The following is a 20,156-nucleotide window of genomic DNA, read 5'->3' as shown; positions in this document are numbered from 1 at the left end:
AAATCGTTCAAGGTTTTGTTGTCACTTCATGCTGGTGTTATGCTCAGAATTTTCTATATTAACTTTATACAGCTGTTACTTTTGTGAATGCACATGGTGACTACTTCTGAAGGTCTTGAGATATTGAAAGTGCCTATTGATTCAAAGGCTTTCTTTTCAAAAGACTTGTTCCCTGACCGGGAATCGAACCCGGGCCGCGGCGGTGAGAGCGCCGAATCCTAACCACTAGACCACCAGGGAGCTTATAGCAATATTTGAAAGTTTGCGTTTTAAACAACATGGTACAAGTATAGCGCTAATATTTCAGATATTTCGATTGTAGTTAATATGAATATGGATTTTTTTTAATAGTATCATTCTAAACACTGCTAAAAATCTTTAAAAAAAAAAAAAATATATATATATATATAGTTATAGTTATTGTTTATACATTATTTTTTATTTATTTCTTATAACAATAAAAAATTACAGGTTTTATACTTGTTTAAAGTGCATGACTCCTCGCTCTGTGTTAAGCGTAGATAATTTCATTTGAATAGAATACTGGTCTTTCACTGTACGCTCACAGATGTAGTTTGTCATTCCTCATGTGGCCGGTAGAGGTCACAGATTGACGCGTTTCAGAAGCCTGTCTTTCTCCCATTGGCCAGTAGAGTTCGTAGTTTTACGTGTTTTCAGTTCTCCATTACTGCAAGTTGAAATTGACGGGTCACGTTGGTTAGTGGCTTATAGTAGCTGACATGATGCAGGCAGAGCTGTAGAGACTTCCAGCCACCTGTCTTCTGGAAACCGAAAGGAGCCTATTCACTATTAAAACAAGTCCCCGGAGAGGAAGGACAGAACCTGCCACCGGGGTAAGCGATTATCTAAGAGCTGTTGTTTCGGTGTGTGTGCTTATATTTATAAATAAGAGCACTTTGAGAAGCATGGCATGGCCCCTAGTGTTCAGTGTTACTGATAGCTGGTTAAGTAACAAGCTGTCAAACCGCTTTCTACACACGCGTGCACCACAGTAAAGATATTAAATGTTGTATATATGCTGGTTTGCTATCTTTATTGTGTTTCTATTCAAAGCTTGGAAATGAAAAATCAGCAGGTGATTTACACATGAACTGTTGCTAATGCTAAAGCGTTAGCCGCTCGGCTAAAGTTAATACCATGGAAACATGTATCAGGTTGATCTTCAGCTCGCACGAGAGAGAAAAACCCTAATAAATAAACAAGATGTAAAGAGTTATGAAGGACACAAAACCGATATGTCGTAAACATAGACATAACAGTTGAGTTTACCAACTGCAAAACTTGTATGTTTTTGTTAGCTTTACGAGCTTTTTAAGATCCGCAGTTTATTTACAGTTTTATTTACTGTGACAATAAAAGCAGAGGGAAACAGTATGAGTACCTGCTCGTGCCTTCTTTTTTTGACATGGTACAATAGTAGTACCATGGTATTCTTTAATTGCCTTTGAGTACCATGTAACCACCACATTACTGTTTTTATTTACTGTTAAATTAAAGGGATAGTTCACCCAGAAATGAAAAGTCTATCATAACTTTCTAACCTTCATGCCATCCCAAATGTGTGACTTTCTACTGCAGAACACAGATTAATATTTCTTGAATATCTCTGCTCATTAGGTCCATACAATACAAGTGAATGGTGACCAAAACTTTGAACCTCCAAAAAGCACATAAAGGCAGCATAAAAGTAATCCATATACCATATACATCTCCAGTGGTTAAATCCATGTCTTCTGAAGCAATCTAGTTGGTTTTGGGTGAGAACAGACCAAATTGTTACTCATTTTCACTGTACATCTTGTCATTGCAGTCTCTAGGCATGATCATGATTTCAAGCTCTGTTACACTACTTAGTGCTTGACGCAGAGCGCTAGATGACGCTAGGAAGTGTAATCAAGCTTAAAATCATGATCGCAAAGGAGACTGCAGATGTTGACATTTATAGTGAAAAAGGAGTTATATTTTGGTCTGTTCTCATCGATTGAATCACTTCAGAAGACACGGACTACAACACTGGTGTCGTATGGATTACTTTTATGCTGCCTTTATGTGCTTTTTGGAGCTTCAAAATTTTGGTCACCATTCACATGGACATACAGAGCTGAAATATTCTTCTAAAAATCATTGTTTGTGTTCTGCAGAAGAAAGAAAGTAATACACATCTGGGATGGCATGGGGGTGAGTAAATTTTTGAGTGAACTGTCCCTTTAACTACTAGGTTGTCTGACCTTAATGCAGTTTGTGTTGTAAGTGTAATGTAAATATACAGTACTGTGCAAAAGTTTTAGGCACTTGTGAAAAATTTTGCAGTGAGGATGCCTTCAAAAATAATGACATAAATAGTTTTCATTTATCACTTAATGTCATACAAAGTCCAGTAAACATAAAAAAGCTAAATCAATATTCGGTGTGGACACCTTTGCCTTTAAAACAGCACCAATTCTCCTAGGTACACCTGGACACAGTTTTTCTTGGATGTTCCAAGCTTCTTGGAGAATTCACCACAGTTCTTCTGCCTATTTAAGCTGTCTCAGTTGCTTCTGTCTCTTTATGTAATCTCAGACTGACACGATGTTCACTGGGGGTCTTTGTGGGGGCTTTGACATTTGTTGCAGGGCTCCCTGTTCTTTTATTCTAATCATTGCTATTCGCAAATGTAATGTTTTGGAGTCTAACATTTATATTTCCTATTGACACACTAAAGCTGAAGATATAAATTACCATCTTAAGACAAATGTTTTTGTGAAACATCTTAAGTGCCTAAGAGTTTGCACAGTACTGTATTTGTAAATAAAAGGGACCCAACTTAACTCTCAAATATCCCTGCAGGCTCTTTGCATTAGATTTATACATGGATGATTTATAGTGGGACATTTTGATGCAGATCAAAATAATAACTTTGCAGATAAAAGTTTGTAGTCCAGCATGCATGAAAGAGTTATCAGGTTTTTGTGTCACCAAACTGTCAAACAATGTTCCTTTGTACAAAGTACAGTTGCACATGTTTGCCAGCACATGCATGCTCAACTCCTCAAGAATTTAAAGACTTAAAAAAAAAAATCATCAGTGGCCTATTTCTGTGTGGTAGTATTTGAGTTTGCCTGGATGTTAAGCCTTTGAATGGTGTCTGTGTTCTCTTGTAAGCCTCCCAGACTCCGTAACAGAGGAAGGGAGTTTGAGAATGTGTAGCGTGAAAGAGAGAGAGTGAGTCTGATTTGGTCTCATTTATTCTGCTCTGATCAGCTCAGTCCTGGATTAGCTCACTGACAGAAATGTTGAGATGCTGCCAGATTCTCTATCCTCCAGTAGCCCCTCTACCCTTGAAGGGGAGACTGTTAAAGGAATAATTCACAAAAAAAAAAAAAAATACATTCTGTCATTATTTACTCACCCTCATGTTGTTCCAAACAAAACCGGCATTTAAATATACATAAATTAGATTTGAGACCTGTGTCAGAGGGGAAGATGTTTTTGAATAATGACTGAAATTTCGACCTGCTTCTCACAAAAAAACTAATGTATGGCTTCAGGAGTGTTGGTATATAGGGCACAATTTGTATGGACTCCTTTTATGGCGCTTTTCTTGTCCTTGATGAAGCTTGAAAACCCCATGTTTTATTTGAATAATTGATAAAATAGCTCAAATTAGGGCTGAACAATTTGGACAACTCTAATTGCAATTCTTTTGAAAAATATTGCAATTGCGATTTGAACTGCGATATGATAAACATTTAAAAAGATAAAATAACATGCAAGTGATTCATTTTAACCCAAATTAAACCATGTTTTGCCCATGCTGTACTGCTGACTGGAAATACTATTCTAGAAAGGGTATTCACACTTCAGTCCTCTAAAAAGGAACCAAACTAAACAAAGAAATAAAACAGTGAAACACAGTGGAAAAAAAACCACCATAATCACATTGCATCTGTTTACTGTGTAATACTTTTTTTTTTTTTTTTTTGTCAAATTTGTGTATTATAATACAGAATTATAATATATATATATATATATATACAAATAAATAATATAATAATTATAGTACATGAATATTATATTATTGTAATATAATAAAATTAATAATAATGTTAAGAAATTATTATAGAACTATATTATTATTGTATAAGAATTACTATTATTATTTTATTGTAATTTATTTAATAATTTCTTAACTTGCTTGTGGCATTGCTATGCAGACCAGTTAATCCTCAAGCCTTTATTTTAGTGGAAAACTGCAGGTTTTTAATGCAGTAAAATCCTCTCTTCTCCCTTTCTGTCTACAAAAACCTAGTTTAATTGGGGTATTTTAGATTAGTATAGTAACCTTTTATGAAGCTGTCAACATGTTACTGCATTATATCCTGCAACACATCGACAGACCTGGGACTTATGCAAGGATCCTATTTGTGGAATTCAGTTTAGCCTTCAATACCATCATGCCTAATTTTTCTCTCAACCAAACTGACCCAGCCCAATCTGTCGGTGGATCATCAGCTTTCTGACAGATAGGCAGCAGCTAGTGAGACTCACATCCGGGACCCACACTATTAGCACTGATGCTCCTGAGGGATGCGTTCTCTCTCCATTGCTCTTCTCCCTGTACACGAATGACTGCACTGCAAAAGACCCCACTGTCAAGCTCCTGAAGTTTGCTGATGACACCACGATCATCGGCCTCATCCGCGACGGTGACGAGTCTGCATACAGTTGGGAGGTTGATCAGCTGGCTGTCTGGTGCGGTCACAACAACCTTGAGCTGAACACGCTCAAAACAGTCGAGATGATAGTGGACTTCAGGAGAAATCTCCCCGCACTCCCTCCCCTCACTATCCTGAACAGCATTGTGGCAGCAGTGGAGTCATTCAGGTTCCTGGGCTCTACCATCTCTCAGGACCTGAAGTGGGACACCCACATAGACTCCATTGTGAAGAAGGCTCAGCAGAGGTTGTACTTTCTCTACCAGCTGAGAAAGTTCAACCTGCCACAGGAGCTGCTGACACAGTTCTACTCAGCCATCGAGTCTGTCCTGTGTACATCTATAACTGTCTGGTTTGGTTCAGCCACCAAATCAGACAGAAGGAAAATACAACAGACAGTCAGGACTGCAGAGAGGATTATTGGTGCCCCCCTGCCCACTCTCCAAGACCTGTACGTTTCCAGAATGAGGAAGCGCGCATGTAGAATCACTCTGGACCCCACACACCCTGCCCACTCCCTCTTTGAACTCTTGCCCTCTGGCCGGCGCTACAGAGCACTGAGCGCCAGGACATCCAGGCACAATAACAGTTTTTACCCTCAGGCCATTTTCCTCATGAACAATTAAACTGCCTCAGGACTCCCCCCATAGTGCAATAATGTAAATACATATCTCATGTACATATGTAAATTCACATATTTAATTCAATAACATACCCTTACCTTACACATACATTACCACTTGCACATGTACAGTTGAAGTCAGAAGTTTACATACACTTAGGTTGAAGTCATTAAAACTCATTTTTTAACCACTCCACAGATTTAATATTTGCAAACTATTTGTTTAGGACATCTATTTTGTGCATGTCAAGAGTAATTTTTCCAACAATTGTTTACAGACAGATCGTTTCACTTTTAATTGTCTATATCACAATTCCAGTGGGTCAGAAGTACACTAAGTTAACTGTGCCTTTAAGCAGCTTGGAAAATTACAGAAAATGATGTCAAGCCTTTAGGCAATTAGCCAATTAGCTTCTGATAGGTTAATTGTAGTCAATTGGAGGTGTACCTGTGGATGTATTTTAAGGCCTACCTTCAAACTCAGTGCCTCTTTGCTTGACATCATGGGAAAATCAAAAGAAATAAGCCAAGACCTCAGAAAAAAAATTGTGGACCTCCACAAGTCTGGTTCATCCTTGAGAGCAATTTCCAAATGCCTGAAGAGACCAGGTTCATCTGTACAAACAATGGTACGCAAGTATAAACACCATGGGACCATGCAGCCATCAAACCGCTCAGGAAGGAGACGCATTCTGTTTCCTAGAGATGAACGTAGTTTGGTGCGAAAAGTGTAAATCAATCCCAGAACAACAGCAAAGGACCTTGTGAAGATGCTGGAGGAAACAGGTAGACAAGTATCTATATCCACAGTAAAACGAGTCCAACATCAACATAACCTGAAAGGCTCAGACTATTTATTTCTTTAATTAAATTGCAGCCCTCGCTGTTTGATAATCGCACTGGGTCATATTGCGATTTTGATTTTATTTCGATTAATCGTTTAGTCCTTGCTCAATAGAGCCAATAACTGAGCAACTAGTTGACCATCTGATTGCTATACAAGGTGTCTTTTAGGCTACTTTGAATAAAATCAGTTAAAGGAATGTTTCAGGTTCAATACAAGTTAAGCTCAGTTGACAGCATTTGTGGCATAATGTTGATAACCACAAAAATTCTTCTTTAAAAAGGGCAAAAATCGAGATTACAGTGAAGTACTTACAATGGAAGTGAATGGGACCAATTTTTGGAGGGTTTAAAGGCAGAAATGTGAAGCTTATAATTTTATAAAAGCACTTGCATTAATTCTTCTGTTAAAACTCATGTTGTTTAAATTGTAATTTTTACAGTCATTTTAGGGTTTGTTTTCATTACATCATCATGGCAACAAAGTTGTAAAATTAGCTATAACTTTATACAGAAACAGTTTTTAAGTGATTTTATCACACTAAAATCATGTTTACAAGCATATCCTTTTTGTCTTGTGGCTATATTTTTGAAACTGTGAGTATTTTAACGTTCAAAAATTGGCCCCCATTCACTTCCATTGTACGTGCCTCACTGTAACCTTGATTTTTGCTTTTTTTAAGGAAAAGGAGGAATGAGTCGAAATACATTTTTGTGGTAATTAACAGTATGCCACAAATGCTGTCGTTTGAGCTTAACTTGTATTGAACCCAGAACATTCCTTTAAGTCTTCCTTTTGCATGTGTTTACCACACTGTATTTCCCTTTTAGCCTGTTTTTACAAAATCTCTTGCATCATGCCATAATGCGAGTTGCCCACAAACTTGGGTGTATTTGTATCGTTCTCTGTGAGGCTGTGTGTCGTCTTTTTTTTTTTGGAATATTTATAGAAATGGGTTATCCGTAGCCACTCAGGAGGTAAATTCCTGGGAGGAATGATGTACTCAGGGCAGTCGTTGACAAAAAGAGCTCTTTGTAAGCTGTTGGGGAACATTATACCTAATAAACTTGAGCCCTCTGCTTTCAAAGTCTAAAAGTCCAGAATCCCCTCCTGTGGGTAAAGGGTTAACTTGAGTATATACTAGGTTTTGTACAGGATGCACTATTGTTATCAGTGAGTTAGCTTGATTACTGTAGATGTATCTTTGTCTCTTGATGCATTCTTTGTTCCCAAGTGTCCTCTCTTATCATAATGTTCTCAGAGAGAAATCAAAAATTGAAAAGATGTTTCATTTATGTTTTATAACTGTCAATTTTCACATATAGAGTGAAAATGAATGGTTATGGAGAGAGGTTTTGCTCGACAAGGGACCCTTTTATGGGGGCTTTATGCCACTTTTATTTTATTTGAACCTACATCTCCCACATGAGCACCACTGCTCATCAAATCTGGCTCACATGCGCTAACCACTAGGTCTCACAGCTCTTGTCAGACAATCACTCCAGTGGATTACGGAGGACAGTGCTTACACTTGTGTACCTGCTATGTTTTCACAGATCCCTGGAATCATCCTGGCTGCACACGCAGACTCGATGGCCATCAGCTGACCCCTCCCCCCAGGATGACGGTGAGAGAGCGGATTCGGCAGAACATCTCGGCTGCCTTCTACCGGCACGGCTTGCTATGTGCCTCCTACCCGGTCCCCATCATTCTCTTCACCTCTGCCAGCATCCTGACCTGCTGGTGAGTCTGCTTTCATGGTTTTGCATCTTTTATAGAGCGTGATGGTCTGGTTCTGGAAGTAAAAACCCCATTAATTTTTTCCATAGGGGAAATTATTTTTAATGATAACTTGTATACCTTTAAAGACAGACCTACCGTGAGCTCTAAGAATGTGAATCAATGGAATATGCTTCTGTGGAAGTCATCAGTCCATGTTATTTTTACGTAATTTTTTGTAAATTGCATTTAATAGCTGAGTTTGTGGTGAGTAACTACAGTACCCACAATCCTGCAGACAGAGATCCACAAGTCAAAGAATAGCAACATAAAAGCGCGCCAAAAGAGCTGTGCAATGACCGACAACTCCCGTGACGAACTGTGAATGATGCAGTCGAGTCAGTCTCCCTACACTCTCAAACTACTCATCTGAATGTTTTGCAATAAACTTAAAATATATTCTTTCTTTTCTTATAATCAACAACTATAAATCAATAATTGTATTTTTCCCATCATTTTTAACTCAATTACATCATTACTTCATGGGATTCTCTCATTAAAGAAATGAAGTACACAGTCTTGTTCCTTTTGTCTGATTTTCAAATGCTTTTTTATTTGAGCTTCAAATCCAATTTTGTAATGCTGCAAGTCACCCGAAATAATGGGGAAAGGTGAATTGGGTTGGGAAATGTTGCGAGCCAGATTTGAACTTTTGGTGGCCACATTAACGCCACACTTGCCACTAGGCCACAGCTCAGATGAATGCTCTCATTGTTGAAATACTTTATAGGCTTCACTGGGTCTGAGAAACAGCATATTTGTACAAATAAATCACAGTAAAGAAGAATAGACTTGTGTGTGGATGTTTTAGAATCTGAAAGGGTGAGAGAGGGCAACGGAGGAATGAAGTTGGCTTGTAGTAGGTTGCTCTTCACAGTTCGATTTGAAGGCAAGATTAGTCATTAAGCTCCTGTGCCAGGAGGACTGTGTGGAGCACAAATATAATTGCAGTAGAGTAGTCCGAGGGAAAAAACGTCTTTCTCCTGCATTCTCACCTCCTCTTTTACTCTGTCAGCAAAATGTGAATTAAATTCTTTGTGCTTCACTTAAAGGACAAAATCCCAGCAGATAAAAAAATGTGTGAGAGGGTTTCTCTCAGAGAACAGCCTGGTGTCTCCAGCTGCTTGTAGGAATGCTCTGACACCCTGTCTACACCAGACACGAGTGGCGCATCGCTTCAAAACTAATAGAACCCCATTATAATCAATGATTCTGTATACACCGGAAGCATCCATTGTGGCGTATCCGTCACACCGACAATAAACGGGTGTTCCGTTCCATTTCTCGCTGCATGAGTTGGTGCTACTACACAAATTAAACGGTTTAGAATGTTCTTGTTGACATGTCCAGTGTAGACAGCCTCAAGCCGTTGCGTCACGTCAGTGGACGCGCCCGGTGTAGACAGGGTGTCACACTCGCAAAGGAATATTTTGTTTGCTAAAATGTTTCTTCAATAAAATAAAAAACTAAAAACGAGATTGAGCCCTGTTCAGGAAGGAATCGTGTGTTCTGTGGCAGTGTGTAACTAAAAGGACATTCAGAGATTTCTCATGGAATGTAGTTTGCACAACAGTCTTGCCTTTTGTTTCCCTGACGTCAACAGTCTCATGTGTTTTTATCCAGCTAACTTAATCAGGCTGTGCTCCACTTTTTATTTCAACAAATACTGTCCACCTGGTGGCATGGGTGGAGGTTATTCATGACATTAGAAGCACTTTAATGGGGAGAAGATTGACAGATGTTTCTTTTGTGAGGAGCTTGGGATGGTCAGATCCATCTCCATCTGGAGGTTTTTTGCTGTGTTTCATTATTAATGTTTATTCTGACCACACTAAAACAAAAACCTTGCAAAAATAAAATAACATTTATATTGACTTGCATTGAAGAAGGCTCTTGAGTCATATCTTGAGAGCAGAATATCATAGAGACTTGAGGGTGGGCTTTTTTGGCTGAACACCCTGTAAACCGCACAGCAATGTAAAACACATTTTTGAAAAAAAAAAAAAATATATATATATATATATATTTTTTTTAAAGAAAATTTCAAAATACAGGTGCATCTCAATAAATTAGAATGTCATGGAAAAGTTCATTTATTTCAGTAATTCAACTCAAATTGTGAAACTCGTGTATTAAATAAATTCAATGCACACAGACTGAAGTAGTTTAAGTCTTTGGTTCTTTTAATTGTGATGATTTTGGCTCACATTTAACAAAAACCCACCAATTCACTATCTCAAAAAATTAGAATATGGTGACATGCCAATCAGCTAATCAGCTCAAAACACCTGCAAAGGTTTCCTGAGCCTTCAAAATGGTCTCTCAGTTTGGTTCACTAGGCTACACAATCATGGGGAAGACTGCTGATTTGACAGTTGTCCAGAAGACAATCACTGACACCCTTCAAAAGGAGGGTAAGCCACAAACATTCATTGCCAAAGAAGCTGGCTGTTCACAGAGTGCTGTATCCAAGCATGTTAACAGAAAGTTGAGTGGAAGGAAAAAGTGTGGAAGAAAAAGATGCACAACCAACTGATAGAACCGCAGCCTTATGAGGATTGTCAAGCAAAATCGATTCAAGAATTTGGGTGAACTTCACAAGGAATGGACTGAGGCTGGGGTCAAGGCATCAAGAGCCACCACACACAGACGTGTCAAGGAATTTGGCTACAGTTGTCGTATTCCTCTTGTTAAGCCACTCCTGAACCACAGACAACGTCAGAGGCGTCTTACCTGGGTTAAGGAGAAGAAGAACTGGACTGTTGCCCAGTGTTCCAAAGTCCTTTTTTCAGGTGAGAGCAAGTTTTGTATTTCATTTGGAAACCAAGGTCCTAGAGTCTGGAGGAAGGGTGGAGAAGCTCATAGCCCAAGTTGCTTGAAGTCCAGTGTTAAGTTTCCACAGTCTGTGATGATTTGGGGTGCAATGTCATCTGCTGGTGTTGGTCCATTGTGTTTTTTGAAAACCAAAGTCACTGCACCCGTTTACCAAGAAATTTTGGAGCATTTCATGCTTCCTTCTGTTGACCAGCTTTTTAAAGATGCTGATTTCATTTTCCAGCAGGATTTGGTACCTGCCCACACTGCCAAAAGCACCAAAAGTTGGTTAAATGGCCATGGTGTTGGTGTGCTTGACTGGCCAGCAAACTCACCAGACCTGAACCCCATAGAGAATCTATGGGGTATTGTCAAGAGGAAAATGAGAAACAAGAGACCAAAAAATGCAGATGAGCTGAAGGCCACTGTCAAAGAAACCTGGGCTTCCATACCACCTCAGCAGTGCCACAAACTGATCACCTCCATGCCACGCCGAATTGAGGCAGTAATTAAAGCAAAAGGAGCCCCTACCAAGTATTGAGTACATATACAGTAAATGAACATACTTTCCAGAAGGCCAACAATTCACTAAAAATGTTTTTTTTTATTGGTCTTATGATGTATTCTGATTTTTTGAGATAGTGAATTGGTGGGTTTTTGTTAAATGTGAGCCAAAATCATCACAATTAAAAGAACCAAAGACTTAAACTACTTCAGTCTGTGTGCACTGAATTTATTTAATACACGAGTTTCACAATTTGAGTTGAATTACTGAAATAAATGAGCTTTTCCACGACATTCTAATTTATTGAGATGCACCTGTGTATGTTCCACTAACTTTACCCCTATTAAAGCTGGCTAGCCTGAGGAAAGAGCAGATGACACGTTAATCATATCAATCTGTGCTCCTTCGTGGTGCAGTTTACCACGTTCACGCCTACCGCACCAGTGTGGGACAGATTGAAACGATGTAAAACTGTCTGTAAAAAATGCAAAAGAACACATTGCATACTCCCAGCCACCACCCTCTTTTTTTCAAATCTGATTTGTGTTATGACCCTTGTATGGTCTCTTCGTCAAAAGTTAGTCCTCTCGTCTGTTGTCGGTCAAAGCACGTTGAAGACATTGTACCGGTATGTGTGAGGAATGCATCTTGTCATTGACCACGAGAAGGTTACCCCCATGTGACTCTACCCTCCCTAGCAACCGGGCCAATTTGGTTGCTTAGGAGACCTTGCTGTTTGGTATAATTAATCTTTAATTAATCTAAATTAACACATTAAATCGTCAACCCTACTTTCATCTCAGATCTTTTTTTTTTACAGTTATCCTCTGCTGAAGTTGCCTCTGCCAGGAACAGGGCCTGTAGAGTTCACCACTGGAGTACGAGATTATTCTGTCCCGTCCCATGAGTCTCATGACCTGTCAGAGCGACCTGATTGGGTAAGATTAAATGCTTTTTTGATAGACAGTGTTCTGTGTATGTTTACCTTGGCACACGGTCACGCTTATTTCAAAGCATGCAGCTTTTCTGTAGACTATTATTAGGGTGCTTGGTAAAGCTGTCAATAACTGTTTACTCATTGCTGCTCCTCTTGCAGTATCAGGGGCCTCCGGTGGCCTATATCCAGCAGGTGCTGCTGAAGGCAGCAGTCTCGCCGTGGGATAACAGTCTGGTTCCTGTGGATGTGTTCCGCTCTCCCCTCGGCCGTGTTTTCAGTCTTCTGGAGGAGATCAGAAACCATGTTTATACGGACAGGTAGAAACTTACATCCTGACAGATTAGCTCTTTTTTTTAAATTTTTAAAAAAAAAATTTTTTTTTATGTTATCAAACAAAAATATTAATCTGTAATATTATTAGAGTTTCAACTCGATTTTCTTCATCAATAATTAAATGGATAGTTCATCTTAAATCTTTTAATTCTTTCATCATCCACTCACCCTCAAGTATTTCCAAACTTGTCTGACATTTTTTCTTTCGTGGAACACAAAAGGTGATATCAGGCAGAATTTTAACCTCAGTCACCATTCACTTTAATTGAATCGTTTTTGTGTACAATGAAAGTGAATTGTGACTTGAGGCTAACATTCTGCCTGACATCTCTTTTTGTGTTCCACTGAAGAAAGAAGCTCATACAGGTTTGGAATTGGTTGTTAAAGTGCAGTGTACTTATCTCTTCAGGTTTTAACAATTAAAAAAACATTTAAGGGGGAAAAAAGCATTTTTAAAAAGTTTTCAGTTTCAGTAGGTAAGATATTGTGAGTCTTGGAATAATTCTGTTACACCTTCTTGCTTCTTGTTATCCTGCATTTATCAAAACCTCTTTTTTCCTCCCACCCCCCTTCTCTTTCCACATCCTTAGAAGTTTGGAGGAGCTGTGTTTGCAGGTGACGGATCTGTTACCAGGGTTACGGCGCATGCAGGCGGTCCTTCCAGAGCATGGCTGCCTGCTGGTCTCCCCTGGCAACTACTGGCAGAATCGGCGTGACCTGTTTGATGCGGATCCAGACCTCCTGAAGACAGTCCACCAACATGAACCCAAAGGCCTTCATACTTCAGCCACCCTGAGAGGTGAGAGGCAGGAAATGCATTAAAGGGATAGTTCACCCAAAAATTCTGTCATCTGAATTGGCCTCAGTAACTATTACCTCTCATTGTATAGAAAAAAAGCGTTTCAATGAGAGTGAATGGTGACTGAGATGAACATACTGCCTAACTTCTCTCTTTGATCCAAGGAAGAAAGAAAGCCAAACAGGTCAACAACATGAGTGTGAGTAAATGATGACAGAAATGTAATTTTTTGAGGAACTATCCTTTTAAATACATTTAAATTTTTACCCAATTTTTATTGATGACCTTTACACTGATCCCGTCATTGCTTGTTCCTTTCAGACTTGCTCTTTGGTGTCCCAGGGAAGCAGACAGGTGTAAGCCTGTACAGCAGGGAGAGAGTGGTGACATACACCATCACAATTGCACTAAGCACCTATGATGCAAGGTCAGTCTTTCTAATTGTTCTATTTAGTGGTGTTTGCTAAGGCAAGCATCACTGTTATTGTTCATACTCGGGGTTAGATATCTGAACAAGCCTCTTATTAAATTTTATGCTGTACATTTGTGCTACGGACATAAATGATACCTCAAGTCATAGATTTGGTGGGGGGTTCTTGTCTTCGGCCAGTAAGTAGCCACCAATCAACCACCCAGAACTCCATAGCAACCGCATAACAACACCTTGGCAACCATCCAGAGCATCCTAGCATTGTGATGCAATGGTTGCACAACCAAGCGTCACTCATATTTCCTTCGGAAAATGGTCAAATCTATTTTTGTTTTTAATACTGTCATGTAGTAAAAAAAGTTGTTGCTTCCAACAAATGTAGAACATCTGATTGATTGTGTTGGTGTTAATTTTGTGTGTGTGGCATTGGCAGGTTTGTAGCCAGCCTTCGAGCCCGTCTGAAACAGCTTCACCCTTCAGTGAACTGCAGTCTTCGTGAGGACCACATGGTGCACGTCCATTTCAAAGAGGAAATCGGCATTGCTGAACTCATCCCTCTAGTTACCACCTACATCATCCTCTTCGCTTATATCTACTTCTCAACACGTAAGCAACATCCCAACCAAAACGTTCTCTCTTTCTTCTTCCTCTGTTATTTGTTCTTGTTACTCCTACCTTTTCTCTGAACAAAATGCTTTTTGAATTTATATGATTTAATCATGTACATCAGTAGGGCTGTCAAATTAAAATTAAAATTTTGAATATTCGTTGAATTTACCAAAACAATTCACATTCGAATGCTAAAACTGTGTATTAGAACTTTGGATTTGTGCCAAACACTGAAGATGACTTCAGATCGATTGCATTCTTGTGCTAAAAAAGGCTAGACACAGTGCAACAAATACAGTTTAACAGAAAACAGGTGTCTCAATATGCTTTTTAAAGTTCTTTTTAATTAGACACATCACCTAAAAAACAGTGCTCCTGCACGAGACGCTGAATAAACAAAAACAAAGCGAAACAAGGACATTCGTCTAGCTTGCGTTTACGTAGAAAAACAAATGGATGGTTACTAAAGCATTCAGTGTGAACAGCTCCTTACAGTTGGTGGAGGTACTTGGCCATTGCGTCTTGCTCTCTTAATAAGCATTTCTCAGATTAAGCAATGAGTTGTTTAAACGCTTTGTCAGGAAAGGAGTTCAACTTGGAAATGTGTGTCTGTCTCGAAATCCTCGCGTTCAGTTCCAGTCTGTTGTGTTCCATCTGATTGAACAGCCCCTGGCCTGGGCTCATAGTCTGAGCCGCTTAACCACCGAGTTCAGCCGAATACCACAGCTATCTGTGAATATTGCTACTCTACATACAAGTGTATGAATAAAAAACAATGTGGAAATGTGAACTGTCTTTTGAAGCGTTTTAACATTTAAAAATATGGACCGGCTAAAACTATTTATTTATTTTATGCACATTAGTTGAAAATGGAATGCTCTTTTTTTTTTCTTTTTTTTTTAACAGCCAGGAATGTTATTTGCAGTAATGTAACAGTGCTGTATGGTTTATGTATTTAATGCACCCTCTTGTGGACCAAGGCAACAATGTCATTTAAAAAAAATCAGCTGACTTTAAAATTAGAAAATTATTTTAATTTTGAATATATTTAAGGTAAAAATTCTAACTTCGTTTCTCTGCCCAGTTGACAGCTTTGTACATTAGTTCAACATCAATCAATAAAAAATGGTAAATGGTAATTAGTAATTGCTCCTTGAATAAAGCAACATAAAGCTTGTTTGTGTACCCGTCCTCAACCTAAGCAAAAGCTCTACTCTTCACCACAATGGTAAAGCGTAACAGAATCGGTTCTAAATCCCAAAATAATTTTTTTTTTTCTGATTAACAGTTTTTATTGATTCACACAATTGACAAAGAAAAGCAAAACATATTCCCTCCCAATCCCCAACCCCACCCTGACCCTCAACAAATATCCCTGTGGTCACACTTGAATATACACAAAAAAAAGAAATTATTATTATTATTTTATATTTATATTTCTTAATATATATATATATATATATATATATATAAAATAATAATAATCACACACATTTAAAACTACACTTCTGTCTCCACTGCCCCTCCCCGAGAGCCCTCCAAGAAGGCCAAGTAGCTGCCCCATCTTTTATTAAATGAATCTAAATTGCCTAGCATTCTACATGACAGCTCCTCCAATGCCGCCACCCTCCCCATCTCTGTGCACCACTCTTGAAATGAGGGCGCTCCAGCCGACTTCCATCCCCTAAGAACAATCTGTCTGCCAATCATAACACTGGCTAGGACCCAGTTTTTTTATATATTTATCCCCTATATTAATGACTGCCTCATCGCCTAAAATGCAGAGTCTGGGGCAAAATGAAATTTGAGTGCACAATACGTCACACATAACCTCTGAACCCTCAACCAAAATTCTTGGATCTTAACACACCACCAAAAAACATGGGTTGTGTCCCCATCTTCTGATTGGCATCACCAGCAGGTGGGTGTGTCTTTCAGACCAAGCCTATACAATCTAGAGGGGGTCCAATAGAATCGATGTAAAATCTTAAATTGCATAAGTCGCACCCTTGCTTCTCTAGATGTAGACTTGACGTTTTTTAGAATCCTAGCCCGCACTCCCTCCTCCAATACCAAGTTTAGATCTTTCTCCCATAATCTCTTGAGAGAAGCCGAAGCTCCTTCGCCCAGACTCTGAATTAGCAGGGAGTAATACACTGATGCCTCATGACCATTTCCAAAAGCAGTAATCACCACTCCCATAGTATCTGCTGCTTTAGCGGGGTGTATTCTACTCCTAAAAATAGTACAAAGCAGGTGGCGCAGCCGTAATTACCTAAAGAACTGAGATATGGGAATCCCAAAATGTTGAACCAAAGGATCTCAACACTCCACTCTCATATAGGTCACCGAGCGTATTAACCTCCCTCTAAATCCACTCTGTCCAGCAGAAAGGGTACATATTAATGCATAATTTTGGGTTCAGCCATATGCTCGAGGCTACATTTAAGTAAATGTCCGAATTAAACACTCTGGAGACTTTTGTCCATACCGAGTGCAAGTGCGAGAAAACAGGGTGTAATTTCTCTGGTTAGTTTGATAGAAAGGCTTTGCAATTGCGAAATAGGGGCAAGAACTTCCTGTTCAATACAAAACCAGGGAGGGGCTCTCTCAGATGGAAACGACCAATGAGCCAAATGTCTGAGACCGAATGCATAATAATAAAAGAAAATCTTTGGTAGTCCTAACCCACCTTTGTCAATTGGCCTATGCAATTTACTGAAATATAATCTGGGACGTTTACCATTCCAAAAGAAGGACTTCACTATGCTATCAAATTTCTTGAAATAAGAGAGGGGGACATCTATAGGGAGAGACTGTCGCAGGTAGATGAATTTTGGAAATACAATTCATTTTAATAACATTAACCTTCACAATCATAGATAAATGTAATGATGCCCACCTGCCTATCATCGCTTGAAAACCTTTTTATTAAAGGGTCAACATTAACTCTAACTAAATCGCACAAATTTGCTGGGAATAAAATACCCAAATACTTAATGCCCTGTTTGGGCCACTGGAAGGCACCCAGCTGAAAAGCCGTTACTGGGCAGTATGCCGTCAGAGCCAAAGCTTCGGATATAGACCAATTAACTCTGTATCCTGAGAAATTAGAAAATAAATGAATAATTCTGTGGAGGCAAGGCATAGATCTAGTGGGGTTGGAGACGAATAATAAAATATCATCTGCGTAAAGCAAAAGCTTATGTGACACACCTCCTGCCATCACCCCTGGAAAATCATCCTCCTTTCTTATCGCGGCTGCTAATGGTTCCAGGGCAAGACAAAACAATAATAAGGAAAGAGGGCAACCCTGCCGGGTGCCCCTATCCAGTGTAAAATAATCTGAAATTAATCCATTTGTTTGTACCGCTGCTACCTCAAGATGGCGCCGAGTATGGCTGCTGCGTTGCGAGCTCCGACACAACATAGTAGTGTTTTGTTTCTTTTGTTCACAATTCTTATGCTTTTTGTCTTGGATGTTGTCTGCCTTATTGTCTACGACAGACAAACACTTTTGGACATTGGTTCAGCAATTTCACACCGTAAACCGGACTTCACATTCCTCAATGCCGACCCGCTGTTTACAAACACGCAAGCGGAGCCCTTTGTCTGGGCAGCACAGCCGCGGAAACGCAAAAGGAAAAGGGGAAACAGAGCCGGCGTTCTCATCAGAGTAAGACGCCATGCAAATCGACCCCCGCTACCCACTATTCTACTGGCAAATGTTCAGTCTCTGGATAACAAGCTCTGCGAGCTGAAAGCGCGGATCTCTTTCCAACAAGATACAAGGGACTGCTGCATTATCTGCCTTACGGAAACGTGGATGTCTGCGGAGATTCCAGACTCTGCCATTGAACCCGCGGGGTTCTCCGTGCACCGAGCGGACAGAGCGAAAGACCTCTCAGGTAAAAGCAGAGGAGGTGGTGTATGTTTTATGATCAACAAATCCTGGTGTGATCAGAGGAACGTACATTCTATGAAGTCTTTCTGCTCTCCTGATCTGGAATTTCTTATGCTTCTGTGTCGACCATTCTGGCTACCGAGGGAATTCACAGCGGTCATTATCACTGCTGTGTACATCCCGCCACAAGCCGACACAGACCGGGCACTCAAGGAACTGTATAGGAGTATAAGTGAGCAGGAAACCGCGCACCCTGAGGCCACGTTCATTGTGACCGGGGACTTTAATAAAGCCAGTTTAAAATCAGTCGCACCAAAATACCACCAGCACATTAGTTTCAACACACGAGGGGACCGGGATTTGGACCATTGCTACTCTCCCTTCCGGGATGGCTACAAATCCCTCCCTCGCCTACCATTTGGCAAATTGGACCACTCTTCCATTCTGCTTCTGCCCGCTTACAGGCAGAAATTGAAACAGGAAGCACCCACCCTCAGAACGATCCAGTGCTGGTCGGACCAATCAGATTCTACGCCACAAGACTGTTTTGATCACACGGACTGGGAGATGTTCCGGTCCCCCTCTGATGACGACATCGAGCTTTACGCTGATAGCGTAATGTGTTTCATCAGAACGTGCGTAGAGGACGTCGTTCCGACCAGAACAATACGGATCTATCCGAATCAGAAACCTTGGATTAATAGCGATGTTTGCGCGGCACTTAATGTGTGGACCTCCGCTTTTAATTCCGGGAACGCGGAGGAGCATAAACAAGCCTGTACAGGAGCAAGATTGAAGGACAGTTTAACACCACCAACTCTAGAAGCATGTGGCAGGGAATTAACATCATCACGGACTTTAAAGGGAATAAAAACTCCGCCATGAACACCGCTGCCTCTCTCCCGGATGAGCTAAATACTTTTTATGCTTGTTTTGAGGGAAATAACACCTCCCTCGCGGAGAGAGCTCTCACGGCTGAAGCTACAGAGGTTAGTTCACTCTCCGTCTCTGTAGCGGATGTAACCCGATCCTTCCGACGGGTGAATATCCGCAAAGCCGCGGGCCCAGACGGCATTTCGGGCCGTGTCATCAGAGCGTGCGCGAACCAGCTGGCTGGTGTTTTTACGGACATTTTCAACCTTTCCCTCTCTTTGTCTGTAGTCCCCAAATGCTTTAAAACATCCACTATTGTGCCTGTTCCAAAACAATCAAAAATAACTTGCTTAAATGACTGGCGTCCTGTTGCTCTGACCCCCATCATCAGCAAATGCTTTGAGAGACTAATCAGAGATTACATCTGCTCTGTGCTGCCTCTCTCTCTTGACCCGCTGCAGTTTGCTTACCACAACAACCGCTCCACTGATGATGCCATTGCATCTACAATACACACTGCTCTCTCCCACCTGGAAAAAAGAACACTTATGTGAGAATGCTGTTTGTAGACTACAGCTCAGCATTCAACACCATAGTGCCCTCCAAGCTAGATGAGAAACTCCGGGCTCTGGGCTTAAACAGCTCGCTGTGCAGCTGGATCCTGGACTTCCTGTCCAGCAGACGCCAGGTGGCTAGAATAGGCAGCAACATCTCCTCATCACTGACCCTCAACACTGGAGCCCCGCAGGGCTGTGTTCTCAGCCCACTCCTGTATTCCCTGTACACACATGACTGTGTGGCAACACATAGCTCCAATGCCATCATTAAGTTTGCTGATGACACGACGGTGGTAGGTCTGATCACTGACAATGATGAAACAGCCTACAGAGAGGAGGTGCACACTCTGACACACTGGTGTCAGGAGCACAGCCTCTCTCTCAACGTCAGTAAGACAAAGGAGCTTGTGGTGGACTTCAGAAGAAAAGACA

The 20,156-nt window shown here is 40.4% G+C and overlaps 1 protein-coding gene and 1 non-coding gene across 2 annotated transcripts in view; one reads left to right on the top strand and one right to left on the bottom strand.

The window, feature by feature from the left end:
- Nucleotides 1-168: 168 nt before the first annotated feature.
- On the bottom strand, nt 169-240 carry trnae-cuc (transfer RNA glutamic acid (anticodon CUC)). Its single transcript has one exon. It is a non-coding gene; the product is annotated as a tRNA-Glu (tRNA).
- A 483-nt stretch (nt 241-723) lies between these two features.
- The window catches only part of LOC127453444 (sterol regulatory element-binding protein cleavage-activating protein-like), a 44,615-nt gene continuing 25,182 nt past the window's right edge, over nt 724-20,156 (top strand). Inside the window, exons 1-7 of the mRNA XM_051719779.1 lie at nt 724-854; nt 7,741-7,927; nt 12,103-12,220; nt 12,379-12,536; nt 13,143-13,351; nt 13,673-13,778; nt 14,215-14,387. Coding sequence (XP_051575739.1) covers nt 7,806-7,927; nt 12,103-12,220; nt 12,379-12,536; nt 13,143-13,351; nt 13,673-13,778; nt 14,215-14,387 — 886 coding nt within the window. The 5' untranslated portion in view covers nt 724-854; nt 7,741-7,805. The remainder of the gene's footprint in view (nt 855-7,740; nt 7,928-12,102; nt 12,221-12,378; nt 12,537-13,142; nt 13,352-13,672; nt 13,779-14,214; nt 14,388-20,156) is intronic.

Source organism: Myxocyprinus asiaticus, chromosome 15 (assembly GCF_019703515.2).
Source record: "Myxocyprinus asiaticus isolate MX2 ecotype Aquarium Trade chromosome 15, UBuf_Myxa_2, whole genome shotgun sequence".
Classification (NCBI taxonomy): Eukaryota; Metazoa; Chordata; class Actinopteri; order Cypriniformes; family Catostomidae; genus Myxocyprinus; species Myxocyprinus asiaticus.
The sequence above is the reverse complement of the archived record's forward strand: the minus strand, read 5'-3'. Positions and strand labels throughout refer to the sequence as shown.